The following is a 20200-nucleotide window of genomic DNA, read 5'->3' on the forward strand; positions in this document are numbered from 1 at the left end:
CTGTAGGGACTAGTGGGGTTGGCACGTAGTAAGTTCCTTTGTACATCTTAAAAATGAAACAGAAATAATGTCCCCTCTACTAACAGAGTTCCAGCCTTTTAGAAGCAAAACGTAGTATCTACTCCTTTTGCTAACCCAATGTGTAACAAAATGTAAACACTTAAATGTGAAGCCATTTATTAAAAGAAAGAGATACCACGTGCCAATCGCTGAAAGGCGGGAAGGGCTGGGACACTGTCAGTAAACCGCAAGTCACTGCCACACTGAACCTTTGGCACAAATCACTTACTACGTCCCAGCTCTCAGCCCGTGCTGGTTTCTTCATGGACTCTACACCAAGAGCTTTCACATCTAGTCAGTTACGACGTGGCTTTCTTGTTAACCAGCTCTTCCCTAGTTAATAAGTAACTAACTTAGTCCCAGCCAAACCAGCCTTTCCTATTTAAAACACGACCAGAGCATGCATTATGGGGAGCTTTATATTACATTTGAGGCACTGCATTTTTAGTTGTTTGCAGCATAACTTCATTAAAAAAAAATACAAATGTGTTTTTATACTTGCGGATGAGGTGTTGTTATAACACAGAAGTATTTGTGCAAAAAAGAGTGATGCGCGGCCTTTGACATTGTGTTAGATGGCATGCAGTATTTTTTGCACAAATATTTTAACGTGTGCTAAATGGTAATAGCACCTTAATAGTTACTGTAAACATCCAACACACCTCACTAGTGTTTTAAATAAATATTTTCCCCAATCAATTAAAAGCGCAATACCGCCAAATGTGATTCTATCCCCACATAAACTAAATGGAGCACAATTTAAATCGAAAGAGCTGGTGCGGCTGAGGAAAAGTCAGTTACTTAGCAAGTAGGTAAGTGACTCTAAAAGATGAAACAAACAAATATTTGTGGAAAAGTAATTAATATTGGAAGTACCGATGGGGGCTTCCTCAGAGAGGGGAGAGGGATGGGGGTTATTCTGCAGCTGGGAGGGTGGGTGGAGAGAGACTCCTTCAAAGAGAGGGGTAGGGAGGGAGATGCTGTTGTGAGACATGGCTGTGATGGGAAGCAGGGACTTGACTTACGGAAATGAGAGAGAAAACCATGGAAAAATATCAATAATGAAATGCGTGGGTGTTTAATCAAAAGAAAAAATACCAGCAAATCGCAGCATATGGGACGCAACATCACAAACTCACTTCTTCCCTAAAATATGTATCTACATTCTTACTGCAATGCACGTACCAAGTTCATAAGTAACTGATGTAATCCACTGCGACGCATCACACGCTGGATACAACGCGCACAAAGGTACGTTTAAAAACGGTTTACATCCCGAAAGCAGACAGCTCCACGGAGAGATGCTGGAGGGACAAGGTGGGGCGCAAGGGCTAGAGCTGCCGACTTTGGAACTAAGGACCTGGGTTTGCGTCACGGTGTCGGCTCAACATTACTTAATCACGACGTGCCTAATTTTTTTTTATATGTTCTTGTGTAACATAGCTGGTACTCATGAAAAGCCTAATTAAATAAACAAGCAGGCCTCTGCCCTCCCTCCCACCATCGGGGACCGCACATAGACATACTCTGCTACATGAAGAGCAGATGTGACCAACAGTGTGATTTATACCCTTGTTGGAAGCACAACCTTTCCTGAAGCAACATTACAGCAAAGAAAAAAAAAATGCTTTGCAAAAAAAAAGCCAGTTTTGGCAAACACAAGCTGGAAACCAGGGGGAAAAAAAAGTCCCACAAAGACCAAACAAACGCAACAAAGCATAATTATATCCTACTTGGTCACTGCTCCAAACAGAAAAAGGAGGGAAAAAAGCACAACTGACCACTAGCAAGCAATATTTTTTGAGTGACACTTCAACTAACAAATGAAATAGCTAGACGCCCCTAGAAGTATACTTGCGTATACAAGCGGTCAAACGCTTACACTCAACTTAAAAGGGACAAAATAATGAAGTGATACTATTTTTAAAAATGCCACAATACCCTGCATAATTTATTCAACCCTGCCACATAATGTGGCCTCTCGTGCTGCATTATTCCAGCGGCCCTGATTATACATTGAGTGCGTGCTTGGTCTTGAGAAATACAAACTCTGGATTTAAAAACATAACATAGTGGTTGGGGTTCTTCTTACTAATATTTCTTACCAAACAAAGGAACCCACTGAACTATGTACATAAAATAATTATTTTATCTGCCTGTTAAACTTCTTGCTTTGGAAGAGGCACATTGTCCCTCTGCTCTACTTCATGATGAGTCAAAACTGGGATTAGTCAAAGCTCATATCTCTCCAAGAGCTCCGTTAGTCACTAGACTTAAATTGACATTCTTGCGATGGCCTGATAATTGCAGGCAGGTAGAACGCAGCCGGAACCCCACAGCATGGCTCCTGTTTCAATGATACTGGTCCCTGCCGTGCTTTGGGCCGACGCAGACTAAATCACGTGCTGTAATTGCAGTATGACCCATTGTCATTCTGTATGTGAGAATCGGCCACAGGATGAAAATGGGCCAATCCGCAATCTGTGTGAGGGGCTGCTGAAGCCTCTCCATTTAAAGAAGTGCTAGCTGGCCCCCTGGCTGTGTCAAGTTCCTTCTCTTGACAGTCTCTCTTGTAATGCCTGACCTTGTGACACTTAATAGAAGTCACCACCTTGGACTTAGAAGAGCTTCCTTGCCTTTCCTTTTCATGATGCTCCTTCCCGTACACACCATTCCCATATTATCCTCTTTGAGTCCCATGAGAATTACCATGGCCCTTACCCTCCGGTTTGGAGCTAGTCTGCGCAGAGTTCTCCCCCCCCCCCCCACCCCTTTGGCTTAGAACCTTCTGGTCCAGCCTTTTGTGAACCCTGGATCTGTTATTGCGCCCCGTTCTGCCCTTGAACCTTCCATCTTTCAGCTCCAGGTGTCCAGGTTCTTGTACAGGGCTGCCTTGGCACAGTCTACACTTGCACCTTTGGCAGTTTCGCCTGCCTTTTCAGTTTGAGAGTCTCTTATAGCTCCTTAACTGTGGGCAGAACTAGACATTGCCTGCAATCTGCAGGGTTTTTGTAAGCGGAGAAACACGAAAAGAAAGAATTTTGAGTTCTGATGAAGAAAATGCATACAGGTTGGAAACGTGCATAAATAATCTCAGTAGTTTAGGGTTGAGGTCTGAGCCACGTTCTTGAAATTGCTTGGATATAGTTTGAGTAGGCAAGATTGGGGCTAAAGTTATGTATAAGATTAGGGGAGTTTATTCACGATTTACTCCATTGTGGTTCCATACTTGTCAGTTCAACGCCAGTTCTGCTTTTCCCAAGTGGGGTTTCCTCAGACACTTCATACATTTTTTTTTTCCCGTATGTTTGCTTTCTTCATTGCATAGATGCCCATCTACGGCGGGTCCCTCCATACAGTGCACAATTTAAACGCAGCATCTTTATCTGTATCTCCTCATGTAAAGGATTCCTCCTACCGACTCATGACATCTAGGCATGCTTCTACAGCACTTGATTTCACAGCTCTGTATCTCCATATGTAAAGGAATCCTCCTACCGACTCATGACATATAGGCATGCTTCTACAGCACTTGATTTCACAGCGCTGTATCTCCATATGTAAAGGATTCCTCCTACCGACTCGTGACATCTAGGCATGCTTCTACAGCACTTGATTTCACAGCTCTCTATCTCCTTATGTAAGGGACTCCTCCTACCGACTCGTGACGTCTGGGCATGCTTCTACAGCACTTGATTTCACAGCTCTGTATCTCCATATGTAAAGGATTTCTCCTACCGACTCGTGACATCTAGGCATGCTTCTACAGCACTTGATTTCACAGCTCTCTATCTCCTTATGTAAGGGACTCCTACCGACTCGTGACGTCTGGGCATGCTTCTACAGCACTTGATTTCACAGCTCTGTATCTCCATATGTAAAGGATTCCTCCTACCAACTCATGACATCTAGGCATGCTTCTACAGCACGTGATTTCATAGCGCTGTATCTCCATATGTAAAGGATTCCTCCTACCGACTCGTGACATCTAGGCATGCTTCTACAGCACTTGATTTCACAGCTCTGTATCTCCATATGTAAAGGATTCCTCCTACCGACTCGTGACGTCTGGGCATGCTTCTACAGCACTTGATTTCACAGCGCTGTATCTCCATATGTAAAGGATTCCTCCTACCGACTCGTGACATCTAGGCATGCTTCTACAGCACGTGATTTCACAGCGCTGTATCTCCATATGTAAAGGATTCCTCCTACCGACTCGTGACATCTAGGCATGCTTCTACAGCACTTGATTTCACAGCTCTGTATCATGACATCTAGGCATGCTTCTACAGCACGTGATTTCACAGCTCTGTATCTCCATATGTAAAGGATTCCTCCTACCGACTTGTGACATCTAGGCATGCTTCTACAGCACTTGATTTCACAGCTCTCTATCTCCTTATGTAAGGGACTCCTCCTACCGACTCGTGACGTCTGGGCATGCTTCTACAGCACTTGATTTCACAGCTCTGTATCTCCATATGTAAAGGATTCCTCCTACCGACTCGTGACATCTAGGCATGCTTCTACAGCACTTGATTTCACAGCTCTGTATCTCCATATGTAAAGGATTCCTCCTACCAACTCATGACATCTAGGCATGCTTCTACAGCACGTGATTTCACAACTCTGTATCTCCATATGTAAAGGATTCCTCCTACCGACTTGTGACATCTAGGCATGCTTCTACAGCACTTGATTCCTCCTACCAACTCATGACATCTAGGCATGCTTCTACAGCACTTGATTTCACAGCTCTGTATCTCCATATGTAAAGGATTCCTCCTACCGACTTGTGACATCTAGGCATGCTTCTACAGCACTTGATTCCTCCTACCAACTCATGACATCTAGGCATGCTTCTACAGCACTTGATTTCACAGCTCTGTATCTCCATATGTAAAGGATTCCTCTTACCGAATCGTGACATCTAGGCATGATTCTACAGTACTTGATTTCACATCTCTGTGTGCTTTGTTTTCAAAAGGCAAACTTTGTTCTCCAGCTACCAAACGTATGCACATTTCGGTGTTCTGTCGTGGCTTTCCTCTAAATCCTTTAAAGTACACAACTTACAGACTTTCCAGCACTTTTTCAAAGTTGCACTGTGCTTCATTTTATGCAAGAGTGGACTAAGATGGCATTCCTTTACTTTAACATTAGTAAAAGCAAATTTGGAATGGAGGGGTGTGAGGGAGAAGGGGGACGGTCAGCAAGTGACGAGAGGCGAGGTTGGGATCAGGGAGAAGAGGGGGAGCAAAGAAGGGGTTTATGGAGACCTGGCCGTGGCTGGGGCGAAGGCTGGGTCTTGTGGCTTGAGTAGACCCGAGCCCATGGGTGTCTGGTAAAGGCTGACCTGAGAATCCTTCTGCTGTAGGTGCATTTCATTGAGAGTTGTGTTCTAGTGGGCCTGCATCAGAGGAGAAAGTGTCTGGTGACTCTTGTTCCAAGGCGAAAGGACACCGTGGGTTTGTTTGTGTCAGTTCACCTGGTCAGGCTGTAGCACTTCCAGTGTGTTTCCGGGTGGGTCATGCTGCATCTGTTCCTGAGTGGAATCCTTTGGGTCTGTTTCTGACGTGGTGGGCTGGTGTTTCTGATTCCATGGTCTTGGTGGCCCTGGTACAGGTATCTTATGGGACTGGTTCTTAAGGGACTCTTTCTGGTAGGTAGACTCTGGCTCTGCTGTTGTGGTTAAGTGGGTCCTGATCTCTACCGCTGTTCTGATTGCTTAACATTGTATGGATTTGATTCACGGGGAACCAGTCCTGTATGTGTCCGACTCTTGTTCTGTTTATGTTGTGGGAGGAGGGGTCCTGTTTTGGGAGGCTACTTGTGGATGTGGCTCCTCGGCGTCTAGTGCCTGGGTATCCAAAGTGTGTGGTTCATCAGGATCTGGTGAGTCTGAAGTTTAAGGGTCTGGTGGGAATTGCTCTGTGTGTTCAGTGTGTCTTACTGTAATTCTGATGCCGCTAGTTTTGCGGGTGGTCTGTTGCGTCTGGTGTGGTCCTTGAACTTATGTCTTATTTAGAGAGCCATTGGTGTGGTTATGGTTGCTATTTTAGAGGCTTGGTGCCTTTGGTTCTGGATTATTGGGGGTTACATTCTGTTTCTGCAGAACAGCTCTGCATCATGTGTGGGTCTTGGGGCGAGTGGGCCGGGTTGTGGGGTTCCGGTGCATAGATTCAGTCTGATTGTTGTGTGTTTTCATGAGGTTCTGCAGGTCTGGTTTGTCAGATTCTCTTTCGCTTTTTTCTTCTGGAAGACTGTTTCTGGGGGTTGTCGATTATACTTGTGCCTAGAGTCCAGTTGGCTCTGGCTCACGAGTTTCTGGTGGGAGTAATTACTGGGTTCTAGTGACTTGTTTCTTGGGTTCCAGTGGATGTCTCTCAGAGTCTGGCATCTCTGATCTGGAGTGTTTTAAGTCATACTATGTCACTTCCTAAGTGTCATTGAGTTTAGGATTGTGAGAGTCCGGTCCAGTTCTCTGGTTAGGGTGGGACCGATTTTGGGGTCGCGTGAACTTCATTCTTAAATTCCCTTTCATCCTTCACAGATTTGGATTGTGACCTTGCCCGCAATGTCTTCGGCCAGCACCTGGCGAGGGAGCTCCTTGTGAAAGCAGTATCTAATTTTGTGGAGAAGCCGGATCCTGTGAAGCCGCTGGTGCTGTCCTTCCATGGCTGGAGTGGTACCGGCAAAACCTATGTCAGCTCCATGCTGCTGAAGCACTTGTACCGCCCGGGCAGCCGCAGCCCTTATGTGCACCAGTTCTCTCCAACCCTGCACTTCCCGCATGCTGAGCATGTGGAACAATACAAGGTGGGTGCAGACACGGCCCTGGTGCAGCATGTGTGGAGCAGTGGTTAGACCGTTGTAGAGAATGTGGAGGACATGGGCTGGACTGTGGTAGAGAACGTGTTGAGCTTGATCTGGTCGGTGGTGGAGTTTGTGGTAGTCGCTGGCCTGACAACCATATAGAATATGGACTCCTCTAGTCTGAACCACAGTATGGAGAGCCATGTCCGGCTGTAGCAGAGGATAAGATAAGCATAGTTCTGACCACTGTCGCGTATATGGTGAACGCAAGTTGACAGCTCAGATTATGATGCTTTTATCTCTGACAGCTCCAGAGTATGTGCGGGCCACCGGTTTGAAGCCTGCAGAGAATGTAAGGGCCACTGGTCTGAGGCCTGCAGAGCATGTGAAAGCCACCTATCTGAAGACTCCAGAGCATGTGAGGGCCACAGGCCTGACGCCTGCAGAGCATGTGAGGGCCACAGGCCTGACGCCTGCAGAGCATGTGAGGGCCACAGGCCTGACGCCTGCAGAGCATGTGAGGGCCACAGGCCTGACGCCTGCAGAGCATGTGAGGGCCACAGGCCTGACGCCTGCAGAGCATGTGAGGGCCACAGGCCTGACGCCTGCAGAGCATGTGAGGGCCACAGGCCTGACGCCTGCAGAGCATGTGAGGGCCACAGGCCTGACGCCTGCAGAGCATGTGAGGGCCACAGGCCTGACGCCTGCAGAGCATGTGAGGGCCTCAGTTCTGCAGAGCATGTGAGGGCCTCAGTTCTGCAGAGCATGTGAGGGCCTCAGTTCTGCAGAGCATGTGAGGGCCTCAGTTCTGCAGAGCATGTGAGGGCCTCAGTTCTGCAGAGCATGTTAGGGGCCTCAGTTCTGCAGAGCATGTTAGGGGCCTCAGTTCTGCAGAGTATGTGAGAGCCATTGGTCTGAAGATTGCAGATCATGTGAGGGCCACGGGTCTCACAACCACATAAGTATGTGGCAGTCGCCGGTCTAATGACATCATGAGTATGGCCGTCACTGAGTTCACAGCAACAGATATTGATTATTTGATGACAGCAGGGTAAATGGCAGTCACATGTGTGATGACCATATGAGTATATGGAAGCCAAAGGTGTGATGACAGCATGCTTGTGGTGGCTGCAAGGGTGATTATAACCATGAATATGTTGCAGGCGCAGACACGATGATGGCACAATTGTGATGTTGACAGAAGGGATGATGGCTGATTGTGGAGGCCACAGTTGTGACAGCTGAGAATTTGGGGATCCTTGGTGTAGAAAGTTGGCTCTGTATGTACTATTTCAAAGTAAGAAATAGTGCACAGAGTCCAAGGGTTCCCCTTAGAGGTAAGATAGTGGCAAAAAGAGATAATTCCAATGCTCTATTTTGTGATAGTGTGGTCGAGCAGTAGGCTTATCAGAGGGTAGTGTTAAGCATTTGTTGTACACACACAGGCAATAAATGAGGAACACACACTCAAAGACTTACTCCAGGCCAATAGGTTTTTATATAGAAAAATATCTTTTCTTAGTTTATTTTAAGAACCACAGGTTCAAGATTTACATTAAACACTTTAAATGCAAGGTACTTCACTTAGATACTTTATGAACTTTGAATGAAAACCATATCATGTACAGTCTTTGTAAAAATGGCAATAAGCTATTTTCAAAGTGGACACAGTGCAAAAATCAACAGTTCCTGGGGGAGGTAAGTAAAGGTTAGATTAGGAGGTAAGTAAAACACTTACAAGTCTCAGTTCCTTGGGCATAGGACGCCCACCGTTGGGGGTTGAAGGCAACCCCAAAGTTACCACACCAGCAGCTCAGGGCCGGTCAGGTGCAGAGGTCAAAAAGGTGCCCAAAACACATAGGCGCCTATGGAGAACAGGGGTGCTCCGGTTCCAGTCTGCCAGCAGGTATGTACCTGTGTCCTCGGGGGCAGACCAGGGGGGTTTTGTAGAGCACTGGGGGGGGGACACAAGTAGGCACACAAAACACACCCTCAGCGGCACAGGGGCGGCCAGGTGCAGTGTGCAAAGCAGGCATCGGGTTTTGTGTAGGTTTCAATGGAGGGACCCGGGGGGGTCACACTAGTGGTGCAGGCAGGCACAGGGGTGGGCTTTCGGGGCAGCCACTACCTGGTCAGCACACATCCTCCCCTGACGTGATAAGTTATACAATGAATTGATGTTCTGTTCCACCGCGTAACCAAGAATTAAATTTAAACTTTAGTCCGCTTGCATCCAGAGATCTTGTGGGATCCTTATTGTAGGGGTCGGCTGTCGTACCCAGCAGGCTCCAGAACACTGGAGCTCTTTAGAGGAGTTCTTTTCCCACCGGCTCGGTATTAGCGGAAGCTCAGGTTACGGCCCAAATTTTGGGTGTTGTGTAACAGTCGATGGAAGATTGGGTGAGAAGGTGGTTAAAATTGACTACGGGCACTCCCTTTGCAAGATTTATTCCTGGTGAGGACCCTTGTCAAGCTTTAAAAAAAAGACTGAACCAAAACTGGCGTAGTAATGGGCCCTTGTCCATGTTTAGTTGGGTCAACCTGTTTCATGCCCAAAAGTGCGAGATAGGTCTAGTCAGTCCGTCAGGATGATAGGTGAACCCTAATCTACTCAGTAAATAATATTCTTAATGAGAAGGTTCTAAGAAAGGATTCAAAGTTTCAAGGTGCCCCTTAAGCTGTAAAAATAAAACAAAAAAGACAATATAAATATAAACAAAATACAGGAAAGGAAATGTAATTATGCTGCAATATTTGCGCACATAAAGGTCATGTATGTGCCGAAAAACCGTCATTCATGCAGCACACGTCAGAAGTACACAGTAGGGGAATCGATTTATATTGTAAGGGACAGGCCTTACATGCTGCTTCAAGGGGAGAGATGCCTACAGTACTTTAAAAATGTTTGGTAGTTTTATTCAACCAGGGTCTTCGCTCTATCCTTATAAGACATAGTTCAAGAGTCCTTGTCTACTCTGCATGCGGGGAGGGAGGATGGACGTGAAGAGTGTGTTGTGCTTTACTGTGGGGGGGTTTCCTGTGTATGGCGGACTTGGGTAAGCTGCAGTAGGTCTCTTGTTTGCCCCCAGCAGGGAGGCCTGTATGTTTCCTCAATCTTCCCAGTTGACTTATGTAGGAAGTTGGCTCTGTATGCACTATTTCAAAGTAAGGAATAGTATGCAGAGTCCAAGGGTTCCCCTTAGAGGTAAGATAGTGGCAAAAAGAGTTAATACTAATGCTCTATTTTGTGGGTAGTGTGGTCGAGCAGTAGGCTTATCAAAGGAGTAGTGTTAAGCATTTGTTGTACATACACAAGCAATAAATGAGGAACACACACTCAAAGACAATTCCAGGCCAATAGGTTTTTGTATAGAAAAATATCTTTTCTTAGTTTATTTTAAGAACCACAGGTTCAAGATTTACATGTAATACTTCAAATGAAAGGTATTGCAGGTAGGTACTTTAGGAACTTTGAATTAGCAAAATAGCATATACAGTTTTCACATAAATCACATATAGCTATTTTAAAACTAGACAGTGCAATTTTCAACAGTTCCTGGGGGGGGAGTAAGAGTTTGTTAGTTTTTGCAGGTGAGTAAACCACCTACGGGGTTCAAGTTTGGGTCCAAGGTAGCCCACCGTTGGGGGTTCAGAGCAACCCCAAAGTTACCACACCAGCAGCTCAGGGCCGGTCAGGTGCAGAGGTCAAAGTGGTGCCCAAAACGCATAGGCTTCAATGGAGAAGGGGGTGCCCCGGTTCCAGTCTGCCAGCAGGTAAGTACCAGCGTCTTCGGAGGGCAGACCAGGGGGGTTTTGTAGGGCACCGGGGAGGACACAAATTCACACAAAGTACACCCTCAGCGGCACGGGGGCGGCCGGGTGCAGTGTGCAAACAAGCGTCGGGTTTGTAATTGAAATCAATGGGAGACCAAGGGGTCTCTTCAGCGATGCAGGCAAGGGGGGGGCTCCTCGGGGTAGCCACCACCTGGGCAAGGGAGAGGCCTCCTGGGGGTCACTCCTGCACTGGAGTACGGATCCGTCAGGTCCTGGGGGCTGCGGGTGCAGTCTCCCTACCAGGCGTCGGGTTCTGAGAAGCAGGCAGTCGCGGTCAGGGGGAGCCTCGGGATTCCCTCTGCAGGCGTCGCTGTGGGGACTCAGCGGGGGGGGCAACTCTGGCTACTCACGGTCTCGCAGTCGCCGGGGAGTCCTCCCTGAAGTGTTTTTTTCTCCGCAAGTCGAGCCGGGGGCGTCGGGTGCAGAGTGTCAAGTCTCATGCTTCCGGCGGGAAACGTAAGTTGTTTCAAAGTTGCTTCTTTGTTGCAAAGTTGCAGTCTTTGGTGAACAGATCCGCTGTCCTCGGGAGTTCTTGGTCCTTCTAGATGCAGGGCAGTCCTCTGAGGCTTCAGAGGTAGCTGGTCACTGGGGAGAGCGTCACTGGAGCAGTGTCTTTAGAAGTGGGGAGACAGGCCGGTAGAGCTGGGGCCAAAGCAGTTGGTGTCTCCGTCTTCTCTGCAGGGTTTTTCAGCTTAGCAGTCCTCTTCTTCTTAGGTTGCAGGAATCTGAGTTCCTAGGTTCTGGGGAGCCCTTAAATACTAAATTTAAGGGCGTGTTTGTAGGAGGCTGGACTGGCTTGTAGTGAGTACCAAGGGGTACTTGCACCTTGCACCAGGCCCAGTTATCCCTTATTAGTGTATAGGGTGTCTAGCAGCTTAGGCTGATAGATAATGGTAGCTTAGCAAAGCAGCTCAGGCTGAACTAGGAGACGTGTGAAGCTACTACAGTACCACTTAGTGTCATATGCACAATATCATAAGAAAACACAATACACAGTTATACTAAAAATAAAGGTACTTTATTTTTATGACAATATGCCAAAGTATCTTAGAGTGTACCCTCAGTGAGAGGATAGGAAATATACACAAGATATATATACACAATAGCAAAAATATGCAGTATAGTCTTAGAAAACAGTGCAAACAATGTATAGTTACAATAGGATGCAATGGGGAAACATAGGGATAGGGGCAACACAAACCATATACTCCAGAAGTGGAATGCGAACCACGAATGGACCCCAAACCTATGTGACCTTGTAGAGGGTCGCTGGGACTATTAGAAAATAGTGAGAGTTAGCAAAATAACCCTCCCCAAGACCCTGAAAAGTGAGTGCAAAGTGCACTAAAGTTCCCCTAAGGACAAAATAGTCGTGTTAGAGGGAAAATGCAAGGAAAACACAAATCCGCAATGCAACAACGATGGATTCCTGACTGAGGGTACCTGTGGAACAAGGGGACCAAGTCCAAAAGTCACAAGCAGCTCGGAGATGGGCAGATGCCCAATAAATGCCAGCGGTTGGTGCAAAGAAGCTCTTACTAGGCTGAAGAACTGTGAATACTGCAGGAACGACAAGGGCTAGAGACTTCCCCTTTGGAGGATGGATCCCCCACGCCTTGGAGAGTCGTGCAGAAGTGTTTTCCCGCCGGATGGACGCCAACAAGCCTTGCTACACGCAAATCGTGCGTTTGGCGTTTTTGGACGCTGCTGGGGCCCAGGAGGGACCAGGAGGTCGCAAATTGGACCTGCAGAGAGAGGGAACGTCGAGCAAGACAAAGAGCCCTCACTGAAGCAGGTAGCACCCGGAGAAGTGCCAGAAACAGGCACTACGAAGATGCGTGAAACGGTGCTCGCCGAAGTTGCACAAAGGAGTCCCACGTCGCCGGAGACCAACTTAGAAAGTCGTGCAATGCAGGTTAGAGTGCCGTGGACCCAGGCTTGGCTGTGCACGAAGGATTTCCGCCGGAAGTGCACAGGGGCCGGAGAAGCTTGCAAAGTCGCGGTTCCCAGCAATGCAGCCCAGCGAGGTGAGGCAAGGACTTACCTCCACCAAACTTGGGCTGAAGAGTCACTGGACTGTGGGGGTCACTTGGACGGTGTCGCTGGATTCGAGGGACCTCGCTCGTCGTGCTGAGAGGAGACCCAAGGGACCGGTAATGCAGCTTTTTGGTGCCTGCGGTTGCAGGGGGAAGATTCCGTCGACCCACGGGAGATTTCTTCGGAGCTTCTGGTGCAGAGAGGAGGCAGACTACCCCCACAGCATGCACAAGCAGGAAAACAGTCGAGAAGGCGGCAGGATCAGCGTTACAGAGTTGCAGTAGTCGTCTTTGCTACTATGTTGCAGGTTTGCAGGCTTCCAGCGCGGTCAGCGGTCGATTCCTTATCAGAAGGTGAAGAGGGAGATGCAGAGGAACTCGGCTGAGCTCATGCATTCGTTATCTAAAGTTTCCCCAGAGACAGAGACCCTAAATAGCCAGAAAAGAGGGTTTGGCTACCTAGGAGAGAGGAGAGGCTACTAACACCTGAAGGAGCCTATCACAAGGAGTCTCTGACGTCACCTGGTGGCACTGGCCACTCAGAGCAGTCCAGTGTGCCAGCAGCACCTCTGTTTCCAAGATGGCAGAGGTCTGGAGCACACTGGAGGAGCTCTGGACACCTCCCAGGGGAGGTGCAGGTCAGGGGAGTGGTCACTCCCCTTTCCTTTGTCCAGTTTCGCGCCAGAGCAGGGGCTAAGGGGTCCCTGAACCGGTGTAGACTGGCTTATGCAGAATTGGGCACCTCTGTGCCCAACAAAGCATTTCCAGAGGCTGGGGGAGGCTACTCCTCCCCTGCCTTCACACCATTTTCCAAAGGGAGAGGGTGTCACACCCTCTCTCAGAGGAAGTTCTTTGTTCTGCCATCCTGGGCCAGGCCTGGCTGGACCCCAGGAGGGCAGCTGCCTGTCTGAGGGGTTGGCAGCAGCAGCAGCTGCAGAGAAACCCCAGGAAGGGCAGTCTGGCAGTACCAGGGTCTGTGCTACAGACCACTGGGATCATGGAATTGTACCAACAATGCCAGGATGGCATAGAGGGGGCAATTCCATGATCATAGACATGTTACATGGCCATATTCGGAGTTACCATGGTGAAGCTACATATAGGTAGTGACCTATATGTAGTGCACGCGTGTAATGGTGTCCCCGCACTCACAAAGTTCATTGAATTGGCTCTGAACAATGTGGGGGCACCTTGGCTAGTGCCAGGGTGCCCTCACACTAAGTAACTTTGCACCTAACCTTTACCAGGTAAAGGTTAGACATATAGGTGACTTATAAGTTACTTAAGTGCAGTGTAAAATGGCTGTGAAATAACGTGGACGTTATTTCACTCAGGCTGCAGTGGCAGGCCTGTGTAAGAATTGTCAGAGCTCCCTATGGGTGGCAAAAGAAATGCTGCAGCCCATAGGGATCTCCTGGAACCCCAATACCCTGGGTACCTCAGTACCATATACTAGGGAATTATAAGGGTGTTCCAGTAAGCCAATGTAAATTGGTAAAAATGGTCACTAGCCTGTTAGTGACAATTTGAAAGTAATGAGAGAGCATAACCACTGAGGTTCTGGTTAGCAGAGCCTCAGTGAGACAGTTAGGCACCACACAGGGAACATATACATGCACACCTATGAGCACTGGGGCCCTGTGTGACAGGGTCCCAGTGACACATACATATAGGCCACAAACCTATGAGCACTGGGGTCCTGACCAGCAGGATCCCAGTGACACATAACAAACATACTGAAAACATAGTGTTTTCACTATGAGCACTGAGGCCTGGCTATCAGGATCCCAGTGAGACAGTGAAAACAGTGACAAACACCCTGACATACACTCACAAACAGGCCAAAAGTGGGGGTAACAAGGCTAGAAAGAGGCTACCTTCTCACACAACCCCCCCCCAAACGAAGGACAATAAGGCTAACCTTGGCCAGTTGAGACTTTATTGTCTAAGTGGTGATAAGTAGAGAGTAGCTCTGCCATAGACTGGTTACTCCCTTTATCATCCACTATATGGTTACTTCCCTGTGGGGATGTAAACCACCCTGTTTGACGTTTTTTTAGCTAAGCAACAATGTGAAGATGTATTTTCAGAGTTTCTATCAGTAAGTTTTAGTTTAGAGCAGTGGGAATTGTCCACTGAACCTATTTGTAGTGATGGAAATGCCAGACAGGGATGCTGTCTCAGAAAAGCCATAGCTGGGCAAAAACTTTGTCCATCTGGCTGGAAGAGAGAACAGGGATGCTGTTTCTCTTGAGTTGGAGCAGGGCAGGGATGCTGTCCTATGAGCTCCACACTAGGGCAGGGATGCTGTCCTAAGTGTTGTGAGGTAGTGCAGGGTTTCTGCACTAAAGTTTCTCTGGGAGGGTTGGAGGGATGCTCCATGTTAACTAAAATGGTGCTGTTTTTCTCACCAATGTTAGTTATCCCACAGAGAGGTACTTCCACCTCAGGGAGTCCAGCTTTGCCAGCTGATGATTCCCTTGGAACAGGTGCCACCCCAGGAGAGGTTTCTCCCACCACAGGAATAGTATCCTGAATGGTAGGGTGGTTAGGGGATACTGTGATACCCTTTTTACCTGTTGATGGAGAGGGATCCTGAGTTTTCAGGCCTTCTCTCCTTTGCTTTTTCATTTCACTTGAAATGAGAGGGAACAATTCCTCAGGGATGCCCAGCATGGCTGCATGGGTATAAAACTCTACATCAGCCCAACCTGAGGCCTCTAGGTCATTACCTAAGAGACAGTCTACAGGTAAGCTAGGTGATACCACCACCTGCTTAGGGCCAGTAACTCCACCCCAACTAAACTGAATTATAGCTAAGGGAAGAAACTTAGTGGAGTTATGGACATCAATAATCTTATACTGTTGTCCAATGATGTGTTGTTCAGGAGGCACTAGGTTTTCAGTCACCAAAGTGAAACTGGCACCTGTGTCCCTGTAGGCCAAGGCCTCAACACCATTTATTGAAACTGTCTGCCTGTACTTATCCATTGTAAGGGGACAAGCAGCCAGTGTGGCAAGGCCAGTGCCACTAGGTGTGACAGAAACTGTCTTGGGACTGATTACATCAGTTTCCACTATGGACCCATAAGTGAACCCAACTACACCCTTTGCTTGACTGTTGCCAGCAGTCCCACCACTAGTACCACTACTGCTAGGGGCACTAGAGCTTGATGTATTAGTGGTGGTAGGCTCAGGGGGTTTACCTGGACAGGACTTATCCCCTGGCCTATGGCCTCTATTTTTACACACAAAGCACCAAGGCTTTTTAATGTGTGCAGGTTGGGAAGAAGAGGAAGAATTTGTTTTATCCCCACCCTCTGAAGAGTGTTTAAGATTTGAAGTGGGATCTTTGGTTTTACCCTTATCCCCATGCTTATCTTGAGATTTTTCACCATCTTTCTTCTTATTGCCATCTTTGTCACCCCCTGTATGAACTTTTCTGTTCACCCTTGTTCTGACCCATTTGTCTGCCTTCTTTCCCAATTCTTGGGGAGAGGTCAGATCAGAGTCTACCAGGTACTGGTGCAACAAATCAGACACACAATTATTAAGTATATGCTCTCTCAGGATTGTGTTATACAGGCTTTCATAATCAGTAACTTTACTGCCATGTAACCACCCCTCCAAGGCCTTCACTGAATGGTCAATGAAATCAACCCAGTCTTGTGAAGACTCCTTGTTGGTCTCTCTGAACTTTATCCTGTACTGTTCAGTGGTTAAGCCATAACCATCCAGGAGTGCATTCTTAAGAACTTGGAAATTGTTAGCATCATTTTCTTTTACAGTAAGGAGCCTATCCCTACCTTTTCCAGTAAATGATAGCCATAGGATAGCAGCCCACTGCCTTTGAGGGACATCCTGTACAACACAGGCCCTCTCAAGTGCAGCAAACCACTTGTTAATGTCATCCCCCTCCTTATAAGGGGGAACTATCTTGTGCAGATTCCTGGAATCATGCTCTTTTGCAGGATGACTATGGGGAATACTGCTGCTGCCACCATGGGTATCTAAACCCATCTTCTGTCTTTCCCTCTCTATTTCTAAAGACTGTCTATCCAAATCCAGCTGTTGCTTCTTGAGCTTCAGTCTGGTTTGCTCCACTCTCAATCTATTGAGCTCCCTTTCTAACAATCTGTCATCAGGGTGGGTGGGAGGGACATTTCTAGATACAGAGGTATGATGGGAATGAACAGAAGGAGACCTGTCCCTTACCAAGGGCACCCTAACAGCTTGGCTACCAGCATAATGTGAGAGCACATCATCAGTATGATGTGATTCAACCTCTGTACCAACTATGCTAGACTGTCTAGTAATGGGCAGGCTGAGAAGTTTCTTTCCTGAACCTTTTCCTGGGGGAGTCCCTGGATCAGATTGAGAACCATTAGCTACTTTTTCTACAGATTGGGCACTTATGGCCTTATCCTGTACTCTAAGCATATTAATTAACAGTTCTAAGGAAGGATTCTTCCCTACACTCAAACCTCTCTCTATGCAGAGACTCCTTGCTCCTTTCCAGCTAAGGTGATCATATGCAAGTTTGGACAGTTCAACTTTTTGGCCTGTGCCAGACATTTTTTAGAGAGAGTTAAAGTGATAGACAAAGAGAAAAAAAATTTCAGAACTTTTTGGAAAGACAGAAAAAACTTTTTAAACTTTTAAGAACTTTTTGAAAGTTTAGAAGTACTTTTCAGCACTTAGAAAAGAGTGAAAAGAGGAAATGCAAAACTTTTTGGCTATGTGTATATACACTGACCTTGTTTTGTATATTTTTCTCTTATGAAAAGTACAATGACAAGAGTGGTAAGTAGTCTCAAAGCACTTATCCCACCACTGCACAACCAATGTAGGAGGCTGGACTGGCTTGTAGTGAGTACCAAGGGGTACTTGCACCTTGCACCAGGCCCAGTTATCCCTTATTAGTGTATAGGGTGTCTAGCAGCTTAGGCTGATAGATAATGGTAGCTTAGCAAAGCAGCTCAGGCTGAACTAGGAGACGTGTGAAGCTACTACAGTACCACTTAGTGTCATATGCACAATATCATAAGAAAACACAATACACAGTTATACTAAAAATAAAGGTACTTTATTTTTATGACAATATGCCAAAGTATCTTAGAGTGTACCCTCAGTGAGAGGATAGGAAATATACACAAGATATATATACACAATAGCAAAAATATGCAGTATAGTCTTAGAAAACAGTGCAAACAATGTATAGTTACAATAGGATGCAATGGGGAAACATAGGGATAGGGGCAACACAAACCATATACTCTAGAAGTGGAATGCGAACCACGAATGGACCCCAAACCTATGTGACCTTGTAGAGGGTCGCTGGGACTATTAGAAAATAGTGAGAGTTAGCAAAATAACCCTCCCCAAGACCCTGAAAAGTGAGTGCAAAGTGCACTAAAGTTCCCCTAAGGACAAAATAGTCGTGTTAGAGGGAAAATGCAAGGAAAACACAAATCCGCAATGCAACAACGATGGATTCCTGACTGAGGGTACCTGTTGAACAAGGGGACCAAGTCCAAAAGTCACAAGCAGCTCGGAGATGGGCAGATGCCCAAGAAATGCCAGCGGTTGGTGCAAAGAAGCTCTTACTAGGCTGAAGAACTGTGAATACTGCAGGAACGACAAGGGCTAGAGACTTCCCCTTTGGAGGATGGATCCCCCACGCCTTGGAGAGTCGTGCAGAAGTGTTTTCCCGCCGGATGGACGCCAACAAGCCTTGCTACACGCAAATCGTGTGTTTGGCGTTTTTGGACGCTGCTGGGGCCCAGGAGGGACCAGGAGGTCGCAAATTGGACCTGCAGAGAGAGGGAACGTCGAGCAAGACAAAGAGCCCTCACTGAAGCAGGTAGCACCCGGAGAAGTGCCAGAAACAGGCACTACGAAGATGCGTGAAACGGTGCTCGCCGAAGTTGCACAAAGGAGTCCCACGTCGCCGGAGACCAACTTAGAAAGTCGTGCAATGCAGGTTAGAGTGCCGTGGACCCAGGCTTGGCTGTGCACGAAGGATTTCCGCCGGAAGTGCACAGGGGCCGGAGAAGCTTGCAAAGTCGCGGTTCCCAGCAATGCAGCCCAGCGAGGTGAGGCAAGGACTTACCTCCACCAAACTTGGGCTGAAGAGTCACTGGACTGTGGGGGTCACTTGGACGGTGTCGCTGGATTCGAGGGACCTCGCTCGTCGTGCTGAGAGGAGACCCAAGGGACCGGTAATGCAGCTTTTTGGTGCCTGCGGTTGCCGGGGGAAGATTCCGTCGACCCACGGGAGATTTCTTCGGAGCTTCTGGTGCAGAGAGGAGGCAGACTACCCCCACAGCATGCACAAGCAGGAAAACAGTCGAGAAGGCGGCAGGATCAGCGTTACAGAGTTGCAGTAGTCGTCTTTGCTACTATGTTGCAGGTTTGCAGGCTTCCAGCGCGGTCAGCGGTCGATTCCTTATCAGAAGGTGAAGAGGGAGATGCAGAGGAACTCGGCTGAGCTCATGCATTCGTTATCTAAAGTTTCCCCAGAGACAGAGACCCTAAATAGCCAGAAAAGAGGGTTTGGCTACCTAGGAGAGAGGAGAGGCTACTAACACCTGAAGGAGCCTATCACAAGGAGTCTCTGACGTCACCTGGTGGCACTGGCCACTCAGAGCAGTCCAGTGTGCCAGCAGCACCTCTGTTTCCAAGATGGCAGAGGTCTGGAGCACACTGGAGGAGCTCTGGACACCTCCCAGGGGAGGTGCAGGTCAGGGGAGTGGTCACTCCCCTTTCCTTTGTCCAGTTTCGCGCCAGAGCAGGGGCTAAGGGGTCCCTGAACCGGTGTAGACTGGCTTATGCAGAATTGGGCACCTCTGTGCCCAACAAAGCATTTCCAGAGGCTGGGGGAGGCTACTCCTCCCCTGCCTTCACACCATTTTCCAAAGGGAGAGGGTGTCACACCCTCTCTCAGAGGAAGTTCTTTGTTCTGCCATCCTGGGCCAGGCCTGGCTGGACCCCAGGAGGGCAGCTGCCTGTCTGAGGGGTTGGCAGCAGCAGCAGCTGCAGAGAAACCCCAGGAAGGGCAGTCTGGCAGTACCAGGGTCTGTGCTACAGACCACTGGGATCATGGAATTGTACCAACAATGCCAGGATGGCATAGAGGGGGCAATTCCATGATCATAGACATGTTACATGGCCATATTCGGAGTTACCATGGTGAAGCTACATATAGGTAGTGACCTATATGTAGTGCACGCGTGTAATGGTGTCCCCGCACTCACAAAGTTCATTGAATTGGCTCTGAACAATGTGGGGGCACCTTGGCTAGTGCCAGGGTGCCCTCACACTATGTAACTTTGCACCTAACCTTTACCAGGTAAAGGTTAGACATATAGGTGACTTATAAGTTACTTAAGTGCAGTGTAAAATGGCTGTGAAATAACGTGGACGTTATTTCACTCAGGCTGCAGTGGCAG

At 47.8% G+C, this 20200-nt stretch overlaps 1 protein-coding gene across 2 annotated transcripts in view; it reads left to right on the forward strand.

The window, feature by feature from the left end:
* The window catches only part of TOR2A (torsin family 2 member A), a 104424-nt gene that overhangs the window by 32935 nt on the left and 51289 nt on the right, over window positions 1–20200 (forward strand). For both annotated transcript variants that reach the window (XM_069236963.1, XM_069236962.1), the window contains exon 2: window positions 6617–6882. In XM_069236963.1, the coding sequence (XP_069093064.1) occupies window positions 6617–6882 (266 nt within the window). The remainder of the gene's footprint in view (window positions 1–6616; window positions 6883–20200) is intronic.

Source organism: Pleurodeles waltl, chromosome 6 (assembly GCF_031143425.1).
Source record: "Pleurodeles waltl isolate 20211129_DDA chromosome 6, aPleWal1.hap1.20221129, whole genome shotgun sequence".
NCBI lineage: Eukaryota > Metazoa > Chordata > Amphibia > Caudata > Salamandridae > Pleurodeles > Pleurodeles waltl.